The following is a 19,919-nucleotide window of genomic DNA, read 5'->3' as shown; positions in this document are numbered from 1 at the left end:
GGCTGAGAGGAGCAGAGCTCTGGTGCAGCTGCTGAGCAACAGGAGCAGCTTTGGTGCTTATGGGATCCCATGAGACCAGCAGAAAGACAGCTCATCCTTCACCCAATGTCCCTGCAAGTGCCTTCAGTCCCTTCCAGGTCAGGGTGCTGTTCCCAGGAGAGAGCCATCTCTGGAGGACAGGGCGCACTCCTTGCTGTGGCCCAAGGACAGACCAAACCACCTGCGCCTGCAGAGACCACACGCAGGGCCAGCTCGGCCCCAGGGGCTGTCCCCTGCTGAAGAGCAGTCAAGCTCCTGCTTTTTTGATGCCTTTCAGCGAGTTATGGGGTGCATGCTTTGCTCCCCTCCCAGCCCCCTCTGAACACCTCGCACTTGTGCTGGCCAGAAGCTGGGGAGCCAGAAGCAGCGCCACTGCTGCTCACGGGCTGCCCACTGGGAGGGACAGTGAAAAACAGAGTTAGGAATACACTGGAAGACAGGATTTATGCAAGACAAAGCTGTAGGTGCAGACAGAGGAGAAGGCCAGTCCCTGGGATGGGGACGGGGAAGGAGCAGCCTGGCCACACTCACCCTGATGCGCCGCATGGCCGTCACGATCTCCACGCGGCTGTTTGGCCGTGGCACATCCAGGCTCCCGATGTACTGCAAGGAAAGAAAGCAGATTAGTCCAGTTCCTACAGCCCCGGAAGCCCCATGGTCCCATCAAGGCCTCAGTGGTATTCACAGAGGGAACCCAGGGTCACTTCTGGGGAATGAGCAGCATTTTGCCTGCTGCACCTGAATGCCTGCATGCCTCCAGCCATGTAGCTGTTCCCTCACCACACCACTGCAAGTAGTCAAAAACCCTTTTTCTAGCAACAAAATAGCTTCAGCCGTCAGGCCAGCAGGACTCACTCATCTAGGCCATGATCAAAGCACACAGGTATAAGCAAATATCCCCTCGGTTGCAGTGAGTCATCTATTACAGACCTGGATATTCGAATATCCCTAAAATAGCCAGACCAACCTGTCCTGTGACAGGCCCTCCATTATTGAATTGCAGCCCTGCCAAACCCGTGGCTGTTTTTGCAGGAATGCTGAGCCTCCGGCCAAGCCTCCAGAATAAAGGAGCTGCTTTCCTATTCAAAGGGGACCAAAGGCAGCGCCACTGCGACCCAGCACGGAGAGACGCGGAACAAAAACCTTTTTAAAAATAAAATGGAAGAGGGCAGATTCTGAAGAAGGATCAGAAAACAGACAAGCGATGAAGATTCAATGCTGAGCGCTAAAAACGTGTAGTTAGAAGAAAAGTGTTTTGATCCTATTTACTGGCCCTCTGTGCTCCCATGCTTCATCCCAACACAAGGGCTGACGCAAACCTCGGCAGCACAGCACGGGCACCAAACCCAGCAGGGCTGGCTACGTGTTCCTGGGAATAGGGTCACAATCTCTGCTGACACCATGGAAGACCAGGTGGCTGGCTCCCAGCAGCAGCACCGACATGGGTGCCTAAGTGTTCCAACAAGTGCTCAGATAGAGGCTGCTGAGAAGGCTCATTTCTCTCCCAGCATCACTGAGAGACTTCCAGCTCTCCTGCACTGGGATTGCCACTGCTAAGGAGGGATGCACAACCACGCCTGTGCTTTGTGTGTGAGCTGTCCCAGAGGGGCTCTGGGACAGAAGCTCAGGGAGCCCTGTGTTTCTGAGAGCCCTCCTCGCTAAGACCCTGCACCCAACCCAGCAGCTCAGCCAGGCCATCCCCAGACATGCAGCTCCTGCCTGTGGGAACACAGAGGCAGTGTCCAGTGACCAGCACGGGGCAGTCGGTGCTGAGAGGAGATGTGCAGAGAGAGGATTTAAAAATAACCCCAAACAGCTGGCATGTCCATCACGCGCCATGCAGGCTGCATGGTGCAGGGCAGCCTTACATAACTGGGAATTACAGCCCAGGACAGCCAGCCCCTCACTGCCCTGCTGGGAGACCACAGCTCCAAACAGTTCCCTGTCACATCCCCTGCACAGAGTCTGCCACCTCTTCAAAAGAGCAAGTCATCTGAGAGAGGCATCTCAGACATCAGTACATCCCCTTTTCTGAGGTAAGGCCTGGAAAGCATCAGGAAAAAGCAGGAGCTGAGGAGGAGGGCACAGGCAGCTGGAGCCCTGAACCTGCAGTCACCATGCAGCGCCTGAGGAAGAAGCCTTTCCCCATCCTGCTCTGCCAGGCAAACATCCCTGTTGTACTTCCCCACTAAGCCTTCCCACATCACTTTTCTGCCAGGGACCACCTGGGAAAGCAGGATTCTTATCCTATATGAGAAGAGCAAACTTTTGCAACCAGAGGAAGCCCATCTTCCTCCAGCTATTCCCAGCTGCATGAGGTCACTGCCTGGAAATCCCTTTCCTTCCCTTGTGCTCTCCTTGCCCAGGCAGGTGCAGAACACAGCCACGGCCAAGGACAAGGCAGGCAGTGCCAGCTGGGCAGGAGAACTGTCTCCCATGGCCACAGAAATTCCCCATGCCAAGTTCTCTGGCTGCTCAGCACAACCTCACGGCCACAACTGAGTGTGTGAGGCTGGCAGGGCTGGGGTGCCTTGCAAGCACAACTAAACACCACCCTGGGCCAGGCACCACCTCTTTGGATTTGCCTCCTAAGAAACAGCATCAGCAGTAGGGTTGTCTTGATGCTGTCCTTTCTGTGCTCCAGCACATGTGCACGTGTACCCAAACCGAGGGCCATGGATCACAAAGCCTGCAGGATTCACTTTTGCTCCCCAGCCTGGTTTCCAAAGCATCCTGCTGCATCCCACAGCCCATGGGTGCTCCTACCAGAGCCCACAGCACATCCACCCAGTGTGGGCTCACTGCACACAGTGACCATGCTCACGGCTCCAAAAACACCTTACTCTCCCCTCCACTCTGGAGGCAGGTATTTTTTTTACACATTTCATACAACTCAGCAGATGGACAAACTCTCTCCAGATTATTTTTGCCTTCAGGGCAGAAATCACATGCAACAAGTGCACTGCAGAAGAGTAACCCTTCACAATGTGGTGAATATCCCCCCCAAAATGTGGACTTTGGGGTTGGTCCTTCAGCTAAACAACTTCCCAGGTGAGCTGGAGGATGGTCTGAGAAGCCATCCATATTCAGCAGTGATTTGCAGGCAACAAGGGCTGCTCCTGCTCCGCTCTCCTCCAGCCCTCCTACTCACAGCACCAATTTTAATTATGGGACTAGGTGTGGGAACAAGCAGGTGAGGCAAGGACAAGGATAAGCACAGCAGCCAGAGCTTCCACAGTGCAATACTTCCCACTCACCCCACCCCTGAGACTGAGCTCCCTCTCTGCCAGGGCAGGAGCTCAGAGACTCCAAGCACGGGCACTCCCAGGCAGAGATTTCTGCCTTCCTTTAACACACAGGTGCCCCAGCGAGGTGCCAGCACACAGTGGTGGTCCCAGCTGCTGCAGAGGCCATTGTCCTGGCTCCTGGGCTCTGGCCAGCATCCATGCCAGTGACCTGACCCCACACCAGAGAGAGACAGGAAGGAGAAAGGAAGGTGCCTGAGACAAAAGGGAAGAAAATAAAGCTGTGCAAAAGAGCTGACAAAGAAAATAAACCCGTGAAAGAACTCGCCTTCCCCAAGCCCCGCAAACCGAGGGGGAGAACACATGTACATACGCAGGATGTGGCTTTTCCAAATAATTGCCTCCAGATCCATGGCCCCACCACCCTGCCAAGGGGATGGAGGGACAGAACTGGAGTCCCCTACCCACACCCAAGAGCCAAGTGGGATCAGGGAGTCACAAATCCCCATGGGCTGTCCTGGGCAGCCTCCTCCTCCCCAGTGCAGTCAGGGGAAGAAAGGCCACCCTCAGGGTGAATGGCAGCCAAGGGGGTCCCTGGTGCCACAGGTGCCTTGGCAGCCCCACAAAGGCAGCCCTCACACTGCCAGCGCTGCCCAAGGCTGTGATGCCAGCACTAAGCACCTCTTTCGTAGGGTACTTTTGGTCCTTCATATGCCCCACTGCTCCTCATCCACGTGTTGGGATCCAGCCTTTCATCCCTCCTTCCAGGGCCCCAGAAAGGGCAGTCTCTCCCCGTGCCGTGGGAGGTGGCAGCACCCATCAGGCTTCTCAGCAGCCACAGGGACTCTGCTTGCTGTCCTCTCCCCATGCAAACAGGCTCTCAGTGGACAGGGGACCCTGCATACAGCCTATACCACTGCACCCTCTGCCCACGGCTTACAAAAGATCTACCCAGTTCTGGGAAATGCCAGGGGAAAAAAATAAATTTGTTTTTTAAACTGAAAACAAAGGGGAGCACTTTGCCAAAGCACTGTTTGCACAAGTCACTCAGTTTCTCATTTTTCCTCGAGGCTGTTGAATACTGCTCGTTTTCTGCTCTGTCAGAAATGAATTTTCTTGAGAAGTTGCTTTTTCTGTGACAGCAGGTGGCAGATATTTTCAGAAAACTGAAGGCCAATCGCATCACTGCCGGGGGACACCTCGGAAGGGGTGTTGATGAGATCCGTGGTAGGCAGAGGTGGGCAGCCAAAGCCTTCCTGGGAAGGAGATGCTGCCTTCCTGCTGCTCCGACAGCCCAAGACTGCATGCAAAGGTCAGGACTGAATCATGCCCGGCTTACAGGGGAGCTTGCATTGGCTGGCTGCCCGTTTCCAGCTTCCAGAGCCACCCTGAGCCAGAGACCCCGCCACAGACGAGGAGCCACTGCTTCTTTACAGGAGCTGCAGGCAGGCAGTAGGGTGGGGGGACATGCTGGCACCAGCCCCAGGCCACCTTCAGGGCTAGAACAGCCCTGTCCGGGCAAGGGGCCCTGCCCCCGGGTTAGGGAGGGGTTACCAAAGGTACCAGCAGCCAGATGGGAGGCACCAGATGTGGGGCACAAGGGTCTCCAGATTTCTACAGAGTCCAGGGTGGTGTGAGGCTGCACCAGGTACTGGGACATTGACCCTGCCAAATGAGGCTGTGCCACAAAGTAAGGGACAAAGTGCTCAGGCACCAGTCTGAAACCTCCTTATTTCTCCAGCAGCCAGGGAACACCCTGTGTGCCTGCAGTCTGTCTGATAAGGGTTTCTCCCCAGGCTGCTGCTGTCAGGGAAAGCAGGGAGAAATCCATTCCCAGGACTTTGGCTGTCCCACTGTTCCTGCTCTCCAGTTGCCCATGAGTGGCCTCCGCCCAGGGAGCCAAGGCTCTGGGCTGGCATGCTCTGCCCTGCACCTCAGGAACACCCTGCCTTGCTGGGTGGAAAGGGGGAAGTTTAATCAGACTGTGCTGGTGCAGGCTCAGAGACTAAAGGGGATGGAAAATTCACAGTGCCAGCTGACTTTAATGGAAAAAGGCCCTGGCTTCTATTCTGAATCCAGCAGATGGGTGCTCTGCCAAGCTCGGCACCTCAGCTTTGCCCAGATCCTCCCTGAGCAGGGCTCTGCACCCCGAGGACAACACATCCAGCCTTGCAGAGTAATCCAGAGCCACGAAGCTGGACAACGGGCATTGACACAACAGGGACCTCACAGCAGGCAGGCAGAGCCCTTAAGGACACCAGTGCCTGTATATATAAATATATATATATATACACACCAGTGCTGGTCCCAGCAGCACTTGCCCTGCTTAGGAGCTGCCCCAGGGCTCAAGTGCCAGAAACATAGAGCTCTGGGGGCTCCAAGACACTCACCACACCCACTCTTCCCTCCCACCAGCTAAAACAGGGCTCACCTGAAAAGGGAAGACACCTGTGCTGCAGATGACGCTGCAGCAGAGCCAGCAGGGCCCAGACCCAGCAGGTGCTGAGAGATGAAGTTTTTCCACGGCAGTGGAGCAGGACTGTCCACTTGCCATGGCTCCATCCCCACCCAGGCAGGCTGCCCCACTGGGCCTGAGCTTCCTGCACCTCCACCCAGCTACACCAGGGATGTGCAAGCCCAGAGCACTGCAGAAAGCAGGGCTGACAGCATCCCACCCCTGCTGCTGCTCCCGTGGGACCTCTGGGCATCTGCAGAGTCCACTTGCCTGGGATCCACAGGCTGGGCACACATGGCTTTGCCAGAGCCAGATGGAGTTTTCTTTGCTAAGAGCTCCACTAAGCAGCCTATGAACCGATTTAACAAGTATGGCAGAAATATGCCACTGTTTCAGACAAGAACCTTTGTGGAATTGGGAAGGTTATTTATAGCCTGGGGCGAGCAATCCCGGGCTCAGGCTCACTGCAGCTTTGCTCTGGGCTGAGCAGCCCCTACAGAGCACAGAGCTGCCAGTACAAACAGCCCCCAAACAGAGTGCCAACTCTCTCGCAGCCAGCCAAACTGGTGCAGAGCATCACACAACCTGTCTCTGGGTTCCGAGCCCTCCAGGAAAGGGACCCTTGCTGGGAAGGGAGCCTGAAGCAGTGGAGGGGAACTGAACACCTCGATCAGGGCTGCCTGCAATTCAGTTCAATTCCAATGCTGCTATTTGCAGCCTTTACGTACATAAAAATATACACACGAGTGGAAACACACACAAACTCCCTGTTTAGTGATCACCTGAGGCTATGATCATTTTCCTGATAAAGGATTTTGCTTTGGAGCACCTGGCAGTGCCTGCCAGTGCTCGCAGGCCCTGGAAGGTGGCAGGCAGGTGGGCTGGAGAGGTTTGGAGGAAGGGACATAACGGATCAGACTCCATGTCCCATCTCCAAACATAGACAGAAGCAGATGCTCAGATCAACTTGAGTTTCCCACGCACAGAAGCAGAGAAAAGCGCTGACAAAAATGAGAGAAAGTGCCTGGTTGCCAAGACCACTTAAGCGAAAAAAAAACCACCCCATCAGCCAAACACAAAAACCCCACCTGCTGCACAGAAGAACAGCAACCCTCCTGAACCTCCAGTCCCACCTTTACCTGTGAGAAGGTCTGGTATCCGGAACAGAAGGTTTCAGCACATGGGATGCCTGGGCACATGTCAGTCCCAGACCACAGGCACTGGGTCCACCAAGGATTGAGTTGTGTTTGGGCAGCCACTTCTCCCCATGCCTGCACACAAGGGACCAGCAGAGAGGGTCCTCACACCCACCTGCCCCTTCTTTGGAAACCATGTACATCAAGGCACTGTGAAGGGATTAATGGGACTGAAGGAGTAACAGCTGTTTCCAAATAATGGGTGTTCAGTAGGTGGGACCTGGCTCTGGACCACAAGACCTCTGGGGCAGGAGGGAAACCCCAGCCAAGCCCAACACCAGCTTCCAGGAGAGGGACAGTAACAACTTCCCTGAGCAAACCCAGCAGCACCCAGCACTCCAACAGATGAGGGTCTGGCAGTCCAGTGCCAGGCCCCACCACCCCACTCCATTCCCTCTGCTTGCTGCTCTCTCTGGAGGCCTGGGAGTAGTGTGAGTCACAATTTCTGAATACACAGAATTGCTGGTGTTGCACAAGATGGCCCTTGGGTTTTGTCCTGCAGTGCCAGGGCTTTGGGAAGATAAGGAGTGAGCTCACATCCATCTCGTTCTCATGGAGGTGAAGAACAGGAGGTGTCTTTCCTCTCTACATCCCCATTTATTTAACCAGAAAACCACTGCACAAGTGCAAATTTCTGTCCATTCCCTTGCACCATACTGCAGCTCCCAGTTCTTTCATCCAAATGTTTCAGCTAACCCAAGAGGCCAGGCTTTTGATTTTAATCAACAATTCAGACTGCAAGACAGAAGAAAACAAACATCCTGCCTCCCCCTGTAGCCAGCTCCTCTGATTCCCTGCAGCCTGACCAAGGCATCTCTGGGATACAGCAGGGTTTGGTGCCAAGAGAAGTGGCCAACGAAAACAGATCCAGAAGTGTGAAATGCATTACTGTTCCTAAGAAGATGGAGTGGGATTTTCCATCTTTTTGATTTAGCTCCAGAAAATGGATTAACATAATCCTTAGGGGACACTTTACCCTGACTCCGCGACCCTGTGCCAGCACATATGGCTGCAAGTGGCTCCAGGGGGGACAAGAGGCACAAGCCTCCCAATAGCATCACAGCTCAAGGGACAGCACCGCTCGCCTCACATCAAGTCCATCATCCTCTGCTTGACAAAGGTTCAAATTCTGACTGCCTGTGGCCACCCAATCACCCGGAATGCCAAGACTCCCTCAGGAGAGGGACAAGGGGGACAACAGCACTGATGCCAGCTGCTACTGATGGACCAAAACATGGACTACATCCACCACATGTGCCACTTAAAGACAGCAGCAGGTCCAAGTGTAAAAATACAATTAAAAATTAAAGCAACAAATCAGCACACACTGCCTCAGGCCCACACTACCCCCCTGCAGTGAGCCCCAAGCAAGCCCATCAGGAATCTCAGGCTGCTGGAGCAAAGGGCACTGGTCCAGTACTGAGCTATAACACCAGGATCCCCGCTGCCCACACTTATCAGCTATCCCAGGAGGATTTGAGGAGACAGCCTCTCGAGTCCCAACATCCCAAACAAGCATTCTTCTGGCTTAATCTTCCCCCAAAGTTATGCCCTAAATCAGAGTTCTACATTTTTGTGACTCGTGCTGGGTGCCTAGCTGTGAGCGTGTAAGCACTTGGGATTCTTGGGGATAAAAGGAAGTAAAGAAATGTAAGCATTTAATTAATCTCGAGCAATCTAATAAAAGGATAGAGTAATTGCCTCAGCCATCTGCATTCTGAATCTGGCATCAAGGGCTGCTGGAGAAACCCAGGAATTCAGAAGCTGGGTTTCGTACGGATTGTGCTTGGCATTAGCGCATGCCACCAGATACCAAATAAGAGAAAGAGGAGCTAACAAAGGCTAACATGCAGCACTGCATTAACGCAGCCAGACCAGCAGCGTGGAGCAGAGATGAGCCATGAGCACACCCAGGGGCTGCTGACGCCCTGTCCCACTGCCCAGCCTCCAAGCCGGGTCACCCGAAGCTGGCATGGAAGAGGCACACAGGATTTAGAAGGTGAGAGATGCTTTGCAGCCTCCCCGCAGGTGAGGGGTGAGAAGGTGCTGGCAGTAAAACAGCAATCGGCTCTGATCACCCAGGAGCAAAAGGCTGCAAACTTGAGCTTGAACAGCTTTCCCAGGAAATAGTTGCAAGGCAGGTTTAAGTTTGCTCCATAAACAACTGTTTTGCTCTCTGCAGCACAGTGCCTGCCATCGGGCAGGTGATGCCCTCTGCAGAGGAACCCTCCCGGCCCCGAGAAAAGGTGGCAAGTAACACTTTGACACCTTCCTACGAGCCGCAGCCTTTGCCCCGAGGGCACCGCACACAATTAGATGCCAAATTTTCTTCCCCTGACAGCACATGTTCTCCGAGGAGAACAATGTGTGACAGATGCCTGCCTTCCTGCCGCTCAAAACGGTTTTACATCAGGCTTTTCTCCTAAGTCAACCTCACTTGAGTACATGATGGCCGTATTCCTCAAGAGAAGAAAACGGGGCAGAATTTTATGTTTCCCCTTTCCAAACCTCCTGACCAGCTCCTTCCCAATTTCCTGCTGGCCAGCGTGCCTTGCTCGGTAGCTTGGCTTTTGCCAGCCTGCTGCGAGATGGCAAGCGCCAGCCTGCGGGGAGCCACAGCCGACGTGGAGCGAGAAAATTAAAAGTCCCAACGGAAAAGATAAAAAGCTAAAAGCACTCCGTGCCAAATCCAATAGCAAGGATGGCTTATATGCATAAAGAGAAATAGCAAGCGTTTATTTCGGGTGCGTGTCCCTGACGTCCTGCACCGCAAATCCGGCTGCTCACACCAGAGGAGCACCAGGGTCCAAGGCATCCTGCCCACCCCAACCACCCGTGCCCCATCCCAGCGGCGCTCCGGCACTGCCCACAGCGCTGGAGCCGCAGAGCACAGCCCGAGCCCTCTGCTCCTCCCTGCCTGGGAAGATGCACACGGACGCCGCTTTGGGGGCCAGCATCCCCGAGCAACACCACGCGGAGCCCTGGAGGGATGCAGGGCCAGAGAGGGATGCTGGGGTGAAGCAGGAGGGTGACCCCACTCCAGCCTGACCCATCCCACCAGTCTGGGCATCCCTACCGGACGGGCGGGAAGCCTCGCCCGACTCCGCACCTGAGTTTAGGGGAGACCAGGCAACGCCCAGGGGAAGGGCTCCGGGGAAAGCAGAAAGCTATGCCAAAAGAGAGCTGGAAAACGGGGCATCCCGGAGCGTCGGGATGCAGCGCCGGGCAGCGACCCCCGCGGCTTCCCCGCGCCCGCCGCCCACCTTGGCCTCGAAGCAGATGCCGTGCTGGAAGGCGTCCTCGTTGTGCAGGGGGATGCGGAGGTCGTGCCGGTCGTCCACCAGGTTGTACTTGGACTTGGCGGGCATGGCGGCCCCGCGGCCGGGCAGCCCTGCAGCGCGCCCGGCCCTGCCGCCGCCGCCGCCGGCCCGCCCCGCCCGGCCCCGGGGCGGGGACGCGCCCGCGCGGAGCGAGCGGGGCGGGGGCGGCGGCTCCGGCCCGGCCCGGCCCGGCCCGGCCCCGGACCCCGCCCCGGCTCCGGAGGCTCCGCGCCCCGGCCCCGGCCGGCAGCGGCTGGCACAAGTGCCGGGGCCCGCCTTGCGCCCCGCCGCCAAACTTCAAATGCGTGGAAAACCAAAGGAGGGATAAGGGGAAGCCGCGGGAGCGGCTCGGGGAGGGTGGGCAGCGCCGGCCGCCCCCTCGGGCAGCGCATGGCAAGGCCGCTGCCGGGAGCCGGCGCGCATTCCTCCCGGCTGGGGAGCCGCGCCAAGGAACTCCGCACGCTCATCTTTGTCTCAACGCCGAACACGGTGGAAACCAAGCACGCTGGAAGTGGAAAGTCTCCGTCTTGCACTTAAAGAAAGACCAGCTCTTGAGACCAGACCCTCCTCTCTTACCAAAGTCCCGAAAGCTGTGAATACACTTCCCACCCACCGAAAGCAGCCCAGAGCTGATTTGCAGCTGTTCAGGGAGCAACTCACATAGATCTGACCTCAAGCCCAGGCTGTTGCATCCCTTACCCCACACGCACAGTGTACTCTCAGGTAGGGCTCCATCCTTCTGTGTTTGGATATCCACGGATGCTGCAGAGCTCATCTCCCCACGTGTGCCTGAAGAGTCAATACGGGCCTCAGAGGCACTTCTCTCCACGAGAGAACCACAGGTCCCAAAGCCCTTGCCTTGCCATGCTTGCATGTTCCTACAGCCAGAGCCCACTTCCCTCAGGTTTCCAAATGACTGCAGTGCAAAGAGCAGCACTGATTGTTGATCCTTCCCCAGGCAGAACAGATCCAGGGGCTTTGATTTTTCAGCCTGGAGTGATATTGTGAAACTTCGAGTTTATATGACAGTTCAGTGCCAGCCACAGCACTTCAGCCACATCTGAAAAATGTATTGTTCCACTCAAAACAGAGTGGGCTTCCCACCACCCCAGAGGCTCGGCTGACAGTCTGAGCAGAATTACATGGCAAGCTGAGAAATCCCTGTGCTCCATTGTGCCATGAGAGGTGTATGTGAACAGCTGTTGTGCTGCTGGTTTCCCCATGCAAGGCCCAGGGTGGGATTTCACAGAGATGTCAGTGCTTGGACAAGTGAATCAAGGGATGATTTTCCACTGAAATCAAGACACAAGGAAGCCCTGGGCTCTTGAAACCTTTTACTCCTGGTTTTGGGAGAGGGCAAGGGATCAATGCTATGTGTTGCAGTTGTGACTGCACCTGCAGAGATCCATGGGGGAAAACAGTGCAGAGAACTGAACATCTCCTTGAACTCACTTCAGCCTGGGACAGGCAGAAGCTGGTGGTGGAACATTCTTGAGCTGGGTTCTTGCTGAAAGTTTCTGTTTAGCAAAGACTTGGCTGACACCATGGAAGTCACAGGTGCTGGGAATGATACAGACACCACATAAGTCCCCTGAGAGTCTCTTGTCCAATGCCTGCTCCAAGCAGGGTAAGTTTCAGCTTCGAGACTAGAGCAGCTCAGGGCTGTGTCTAGGCATATTGCAAGTATCCCCAGGGACAGAGATCCCACAGCCTCTCTGGAGGCCTGTTCCTGTGCTAAATTTGATTACAGACACACATTCTTGCAGACTGAAGAATTTCCACAGCCTGCAAAGCCCCGTGGATTTGGGGAAGAACTGAATCCCATGTGGGAGGGCTTGCAAGTATCTCTCCACTGAATGGTGCCCTCAGGGAGGTGTTTCCCCAGGTGCAGGCATGGGCATTTGATGGAAAGCCTTCAGAGCCTGGGGAGCAAACCAGCTCCTTCCAGGCAGTCCCAGTGGGTTTGCCTGGCAGCACTGGAGTTCCTGACAGATGCCCTTGGCAGTCCATAGCCTGCTCCTCTGGTTTCTCCCGCAGTGTCGTGGCTGTTCTCACTGCCTGCTGCAGTGCCTGGAGCCAGCTCTTATAATATTGGGGTTGGACCAAGGGACAAGCCTCCCCCTAGTTACTAGTTGCTCTTTTGCACCGCAGGCATGGGAAACAGCAGGGTGGGGGACAGCAGCTCTGCTACGACCGGTTTGTCCCAAACCCATCTGCCTGATGCCCCCCAGGTGTGACCGGGGGATCCTCACTGCATCAGGCAGCGCTACAGCCATTGCACAGGCAGCTTAGGACACCTGCAGCACTTCGCGTGATTCCACCTTCTCGCTGTGTTACAAAAATCAGCGGGGTCTCTTTTTTCTTTTTTCATTTGCCCGCTTCGATCAGTGACCTTACACCTCCCTGCCCTTGCACGTCCCTGCCAAACCACTGTCTCTCGCTGGGAGAGCCTTTCCGGGCTGCCGAGCCCAGGGTGTCGGGCTGAGCTCACCGGCACCGCAAGGTACAGGACATCCGGGAGGCAAATTAACTCTCACCCTCGTGTTTGGCCTACAAGTCCAGATCCTGTTTCCTCCCATTCAAAATCAATAATTAGAAACCCTGGAATAACCCGTCGAGGTTGTGTAACCGGTTTGCTCGCTGTCGCATCCCCGTCTGTCCACCCGGTGGTGGGACCGGGGCTGCGCCCGCCGTTCGGAGGCTGAGGTGTCCCCCGAGCCCGAGGGGACCCCACCAGGGCCGGGGGTCGGATGGCAGGGGACGCGGCTCTGCGACCCTGAGCCACGGCTGGGGCATTCCCACGGACTCGCCCGTGACCCCTCCGAGCAGCCCCGCGGCGCCGGCGGCGGCGGGCGGGAGCACGGCTCGGGGCCGGGGCCGGTGCCGCCTCTCCCGGCAACTGAGGGATGTGGATTTGTAAGGCTGGCCTGCCATCTCCTGGGAAGGCCGAGAAATGCGGCACGGAAAACCCAAACTGGACGGAGGTCCGCGATCGCCTTCCTCAGCCTCTCCCCAGCGTTCGGGGTGTGCGTGTGTGTAGGCTGCGCCCCCCTTGCTCTGCACCACAGCCCCGGGGAAACCAGTCCCACCTGCCATTCACAGACTGCCCTTGGCATCCTGTGAAGTCGAGAGCATGTTCTAGCGGAGCTGATGCGATCAGAAGATAAAACCCGGGTCGTTGTATGCCTGCTGTGTCTCCAGCCGTGAGCCCCCCAGCAGCAGCAGCACCTGGGGTGTCATGGGGTACAGCGGGGAGAGATGATTGTCGTCCCACCTGGGAACACGCCTGTGCCTTGATCTGCAGTGAGCCACACACCCTAGCAGCAAAGGACTCAAAAGAGCTGGTCAGGGTGGTTTGAGTTTGTCCAAAAGCATCCCAAAGTCTTGCCAGGTCTCAGAGCTAGAAAAGAGATCGTATTGTACAAATATGTTATAAATGCACCCTGGCCTGCACCACCTAGTCTCACCCTTATAAAAAAACACGGTGAAAATACCACATTTTTCCACCAGAAAGTCCTATATATTTCTGTAATATTCACAGTCTATAGCAGGAACCTCTTTTATCTAACCTAAATGCAATGTTTGCGGAGCACTTTGTACCTCCAACACTGCTGGTGCCGGCACGATGCAGCTGCAACCTTCCCCAAAACTTGCCCCATAACTCCTGTGCCACAGCATTATGGGAGGAGAAGATAGCTGCCCTCAAAGGTGGCCATGGTGAGCACATACCCCAGCCCCAGGAGGCTGGTACCCCTTCCCTTGCTGCCTGTGTTCTCCAAACAAGGGGTTTAATGTCCTGTCATTTATTTATGCAGCACAGCACAGTGGGTTTGGGGAACACACCGCACACACTGCTTGTACCTAGGAGGCTCCTCCTCCCAGAGAAATAATTCTTGGCTTTTGGCCAGGAATGCAAATATTTTTTGCTCTGCTGGATGCAGGTGGGAATGGGAAACATCACAGGGCATGGCATACTTTGCAGCTCTGCACAGTAATTCATAAAGCAAATTGACCCTTAGGCAGGCAGTCACACAGCAAAGGTAGGCTCCAGCTCACAGGTTGGTGCTTCCCATTGCTTTGATGTCCTTCCACAAAGTCCTACAGCAGCAAATTCTTTTAGGGTCATGGCCCTGTAATCAGAGAGTGCCCTAGAGCCACCTGTGTGGCATCAGGGCATCCCAAAGCTTGCTATCTGTGAGCCCATGGTGGACTCAGAGAGGGAGTCATCTTGTCCCTCCAGTCACCTGCACAGCCCCATGTGGCAGAAGCACCAAGCAAGGTGTGCACCATCAGCACATGCTTTTTCTGCCCAATAAAACATAGTTATCAACATCTAAATAGCAAGGTCTAGGAAGGAAGCAAATAACTTCAGAAAGGGGAGGAAGGCAAGCCTGTTGGAATTAAGGTCAGGAACTTGCTGGCATTTGCTGACATTTCATTCTGATGAGCTGGCAGAGCTCATTCTCATCAGGCACACATTTATGTATGCATTTATTTATTTTAGAGGTGGGCCTGGAAATAGCTTCAGAGCTGGTTTTGAAAATAAAGACACATCTTTGATATCCAGTGGGGTGTAGGCAGACTGCTTAATCAAACCACCTGAAAACTCAGATTTTGTCTTCATAGGCATTTTGAATCTTTGCACCATGATTTCCTTTCCATTTGAAATTGTCTCAAGTTTTTGGAAGTTCTCCACAAACCCCAAGTCTTGAAAAATTTTTGTTTCAGAAAAAAAACACTTGGTGCTTTTGAAATAAATACACTCCCTGCAGCAGAGCAGATGCTGGCTAAAATTAACACTGCTTGCTGCCAGCCCCACCACGGCCTGCAGGGCAGCCCTGAGAGCCTGGAAGTTTTGGGGCACCCAGAGTCCAATTGCCATGTCAGGGAGCTGGTGGCAGTGGGAGCCCATCCCTATTAACTTCCCATGGGGCTCCACATATGGAGCAGGAATATTCCCACAGCAAGCTGGAGCAGTGTCCCCATCCCCTGAACATCTCACAACCTTACAGGAGCCATCCCATACAATATTCCTCTTGCTCTTATCTCACTGGCCCATTAAACACCCCTAAATGGTGTTATGGGAAACACAGTCTGCATAAACATCACTCTTGACCGTTCTTGGCTTCATCAGCTGCAGTAATTGTCAGTGAACTAATCAGTAACTGCATTAACAGATGCTCCTTGCAGTGAGAGCCTGGTGCCATGGGCTGGCACGTGCAGCCATGTGTGGCCACTCCAGGGGCACGACATCATCTGAAAGTCATTCCCAGTTTACCACGATGCTGTTCTGAAGGTGGAATCACTACAGAAAGAAAAGTCTTGAGGTTGTTTTTGTCTCTAGGTGAAAGGATTTGTACAGCAAGACCTCCCATCTCTGCAGGAAGTGCTCAAGGCACCAGGGGCTCCAGGCTAATCTTGTCCCTACGATCCCAATCCTGAGGATGCGATGTTGTCCATGGCTTTTATGTTGCAGCAGAGACAAGAAGGAATACGTTTTTTCTCAGCTTCTAAGGTGCAAGAAGAACATCTTCTTCATTTGTGTGGCAAGCATGTAGCCATATTCAAATAATACGTTAATTGCACTGTCTAGCTGTTCAGGCTTCTGGTAGCAATCCCCCACTTTTGGCCAATAAATAAATACAATTCTTGGCATTCTTCATGTAGGAATGCAGCTGACGATCTTCACACGTGTTACTGCTCAGCTCCCAAGTGCAGAATACCAACCAGAGGAGGAGGCAATATCCCGGGACAATATCCTCTCTCCCGTGGATCACTGCAGTTAATTGGAACTACCTTTGATACCTTTGTAATTCACCAAGGTTTATTTGCTGTGTAATCAGACACATGGCCCCTTCCTTTAATTGCCTTATAAACTGCCAGAATGATGAATTCTGCCAGAGGCCTGCATTTGCCAGGGGATTGACACATGGTCACTTAGGAGGGAGGTGAGGTGAGGGAGGGACACCCTTGTGCAGCCCACCGGGCTGGGGCCGGATCCCTCTGCTCGGTGGGAGTGGCTGCACACCTTTCCCGGGCAGGGCGTGCGGAAATCCCCCAGGGGTGCAGAACACAGGGTGCCTGCGCCCTTCAGGCAGGTGCCTGCCCATGGGTGCAGCATTCCCAGGAACACTCCCTGTGCCCAGCCCTGCTGGGGCAGAGTCCACAGCAAACCCCTGGCACTCATATGCGCTCCTGGGGACATGTGCCAATCCCTACTGCCAGCTGGGAAACCTCCCCCAGCTCTGCATTTCTCCCACAGCCCTTCCCGTTGATAGGTGCTGGCCAGCAAAGGCAATATTTCACTCCCACTCCCACATACTTTACATGCTAACGCTGTAGCTCTATATTCTCCCAAGGGACCTCTTGTATCTGGGCAATGAACATTTCTGTGCTTGCAGCTCAACTTTCTTGCCTGGAGATATATTCAGATGAAACAATAATATATATCAGCTCCCAAATCCCAATGACTCCAAATACCAGGGGAGAATTAAAGCAGCACAGTTAATAGTCCTGCAGAATTTACATAATTCCATTGCACCTGGACGCTGGGGAAAGGAGGGATGAGCAGCTCAGGTGAGTGCCTGGGGGCTCAGGTGCTTGCTGCTGCCAGGATAGATGGATACATGGATGGAAGGAGGTATGGGAAGAGATGTGGCAATGTGCTGGGGGTGTCAATGGGGTAAGAGTAGGGAACAGGGATGTGGCAACAGGCTGCGGGGTGAGCACAGGGGTGATAACCAAGCCTCACAGGAGGAGATGGGAGCTAGGATACAATCGGAACCATTTTCACAGCCTTAGCTGAAGATAGCACCCAGGGAATAGCATCTGTCCAAAATCAGGGGGCAGGGATTTGCCCTGGCCTGTGAGCAGTGCCTGGCGTGGGGAAGGAGCCCAAGGCGCAGGAGCTGCTTCCCTGCCGGCGGCTCCGGGGAAGTGCACGGAGGTCCGTGGGACGGGACACGTGCCACAGGGAGCGTTCCGCGTCAGAAAGCTCCTGAGCTTGTCCCTCTCTTGGTTTCAAGGACCAGGTTATTTTGGAAAGGTACCGTGGAAAAATGCCCACAAAGAGAAGAAGGCAAGGAGGGTGAGAGTGGGTGCAGGGGCTCAGGGGGAGGGCAGCAGCTACATACCAGAGCCCTGGGGTCCCCGCCTAATTTTTCCTTTCTGCTCCTTTGGGGCCTGATTAGGAATAAGCTGAAGCCCCCTGTAGCTGGCTCAGCCCCCTCCCAGAGTCAGGGAAGAAATTAAGGAAAACTTTGTTTCCAAACAATTGCAAATGCATAGTTTGAGTATCTGTAATTTAAACTCAAATCCTCCTTCTGCTAGCAGTGATGGATGGCTTTTTCCTACTGCCTTGGATCCTGCATGGCAGATACCTCCCTGATTTATGGCTTGCCACTTCCTGCGAAGGGAAACAAACAGTCCAGTGCTAATTACCACACTCTTCTTAGGATACTTTTCTCCACTGCTTCCATCTTATTACCCAGGCTCCCCACTCTGCCTTTGTGCAGCTGACTTGTGTGTTATGGGGAACCCTGGCATGGATTCAAATCATCTCAGTTGCTCTCATTTTACTGGTGAATAAGTTTATGTGCTCTGGAGATGGATGGCCTGCTAGAAACTGCATTTTGTCCTGAGTGGCTCAGTCAGTAAGGGGGTCAAGATGTGAGGATGGGGACGATGGCGAGGAAGAAGAAAAGCCAATGTCAGTGGTATTTTCCCACTTCCAGCTGGTGCTGACAGAAAGGAGGGAGGGAGGGATTGGGCCACACGAGGCGCTAAAAATAAATGTTCTTCTTGCTAAAGAGAATCTTGCTGGTTCAACTCTTTCCCGTTCTTTTGTGTGTGAGAGCAGTTAATTCTCCTTGGGAGCCCATTCACTCAGCAGATGTTGCTTTTCTTTGTGTGATTAGCCTGAAATCAATGGAAAATAATCCTGCACTCTAACAAATACCAGAGCACACGATTCCAGTGCTACAAGGTGCTTCTGCAGCCCGAACAGAGGCTGAAATTACTGCCTGTAAGAAAGGCACATGCGGATGTGTTTGTGCCTCTAAAATAGCACCGTGGCCCGAGTCTCTGTGGTGATGGGGGAAAATGCCAGTGTGCAGCTGCTTGGGCTCCCTGGCACAAGGACAGGAACACCCTGGAGGAACCCTCCTGGTGCCACCATGGCGGCCAGCCTGGCAGCAGGGGCTGTACATGGAGGAGATGAGAATGACATTGGCTGAGCCCAGGCAAGGCGAGCACCCGGAAAGCCTCTGTCCCTGTGCTTGGCACTGCCTGCAAAGCTCAGCCCCGTCCACTCTGCCCATCCTCATCAAGGGATGAATGCTGCCAGCAGTGATGTTACTGACAGAAATGCCAAGCCCTGACCCCACAAATGCTTTCAGCTGAGGGCTTCTGGCTCAGCTGCCTGCTAAAAGTGAGCCTGTCAGCCACATTTTAATTCACATAATGTGTCTTTTCCTGATAACTTTTAAAATCAGAGTGCCAGGCTGGCCTGACTCAAATGCCAGGAAAACCAAAGTGTTTCACTCTATCTGTGCTATTACCTTTACCAGGCAAAGACATGAGCTCATCAAAGAGCAACATCAGAATTACCTGATGTGCACAGAGTCCCTGCAAAAGCCTCCCTTGTCACAGGGACAGCTGTGTCGCTGCTCTGCAGGCAGCCCAGGCTCCAAGCCAGCATCATCACATCCTCCTACTTGTTCAGGTGATAGCTTTCCCCACCAGGAAATCCTTTGGGTCACATAACGAGTACTTTTATTTCAACTTATTTGCACTCAATGCTGTTTCATATTTCAAAGTCACTTTTTATGTTCCAAGGAGGAGGGAATAGCCCATGAGAGCTTTTCTGAAGGTGGTGTTTCTAATTTTCCTCTCTGACATATGAAAATGCAAATCCTTTCCAAATGCCATTAGACCCTTGAATCCAGCAATATATTTGTGTGGAAAATTTGTTACCAGTTCCTGAAAACATGCCCTGCCTCGGTGCTGTGCTGGAGTGCTCTCTGCTGTCAGAATCAGCATCTCCCTGCTGGCTGGAACCTCCGTGGGAATGGGGGCCTGGCACTTCCAGGTGCCTGAGTGAGCTCACCTGAGTAGCTGGGCCGGCCCTGCCTGGCACTGGGATGCTGAAACCAGTTCTGAAAAACTTCTCTTCCTTGCCCATATCCTGAGACTGTTTCAAGTAGCAAAGGGGGCTCTGCATAGCCAGCCATGACCTGGTCCCTCTGACTTCAGGGGAGCTGGGGACAGTCCCCACAGCTGGAGAGACATGAAACCCATTAATCATCTCCCTGAACTGTGCCCTTGCATGAAATTGGATTTAGCACCATTAGCAGAGCACCTTCTGAGCAGCTCCTCGACTCCTGCTGAAACCACTCTCCCATTGCAAAGCTGATTAACAGAGTGTGTCCACAGTATTAATTAATCTAATGAACCCTGACGATAAAATTGGAGTCCACTTAATTCCCGGTGCCCCGCTGTGCGTGCAGGTGAAGCAGTTCATGGTGCCACAGCGGCCCGCAGCTGCTCCAGCGAGCCCAAGGGACTTGGCACTGGGGCTGGCGGCTCCTGTGCAGCCCCAGGACGTGGGGAATGAGTTGATCTTTGCCCACTTCACTCCTAAAATTCCATGGAGGATTGGAGGTAG

General features: G+C 54.2%; 1 protein-coding gene across 8 annotated transcripts in view; it reads right to left on the bottom strand.

Annotated features, from left to right (window-relative positions):
- The window catches only part of NOS1AP (nitric oxide synthase 1 adaptor protein), a 42,125-nt gene extending 31,760 nt beyond the window's left edge, over nt 1–10,365 (bottom strand). For 6 of the 8 annotated variants that reach the window (XM_085586913.1, XM_085586914.1, XM_085586909.1 and 3 more), the window contains exons 1-2: nt 10,199–10,365; nt 571–642 (exon numbers count right to left, since the gene is read on the bottom strand). Coding sequence is in view for 6 of the 8 variants with exons in the window: in XM_085586909.1 (XP_085443035.1) it covers nt 571–642; nt 10,199–10,303 (177 nt within the window). In the remaining 2 variants the exon portion in view is untranslated. Of the gene's footprint in view, nt 1–570; nt 643–10,044 lie in introns of all 8 variants that reach the window. The other 2 variants (XM_085586915.1, XM_085586916.1) reach the window with 1 other exon arrangement.
- Between the last annotated feature and the right edge of the window lie 9,554 nt (nt 10,366–19,919).

This window comes from Lonchura striata, chromosome 8, assembly GCF_050655825.1.
Source record: "Lonchura striata isolate lonStrDom1 chromosome 8, ASM5065582v1, whole genome shotgun sequence".
In the NCBI taxonomy this organism is placed as follows: Eukaryota; Metazoa; Chordata; class Aves; order Passeriformes; family Estrildidae; genus Lonchura; species Lonchura striata.
The sequence above is the reverse complement of the archived record's forward strand: the minus strand, read 5'-3'. Positions and strand labels throughout refer to the sequence as shown.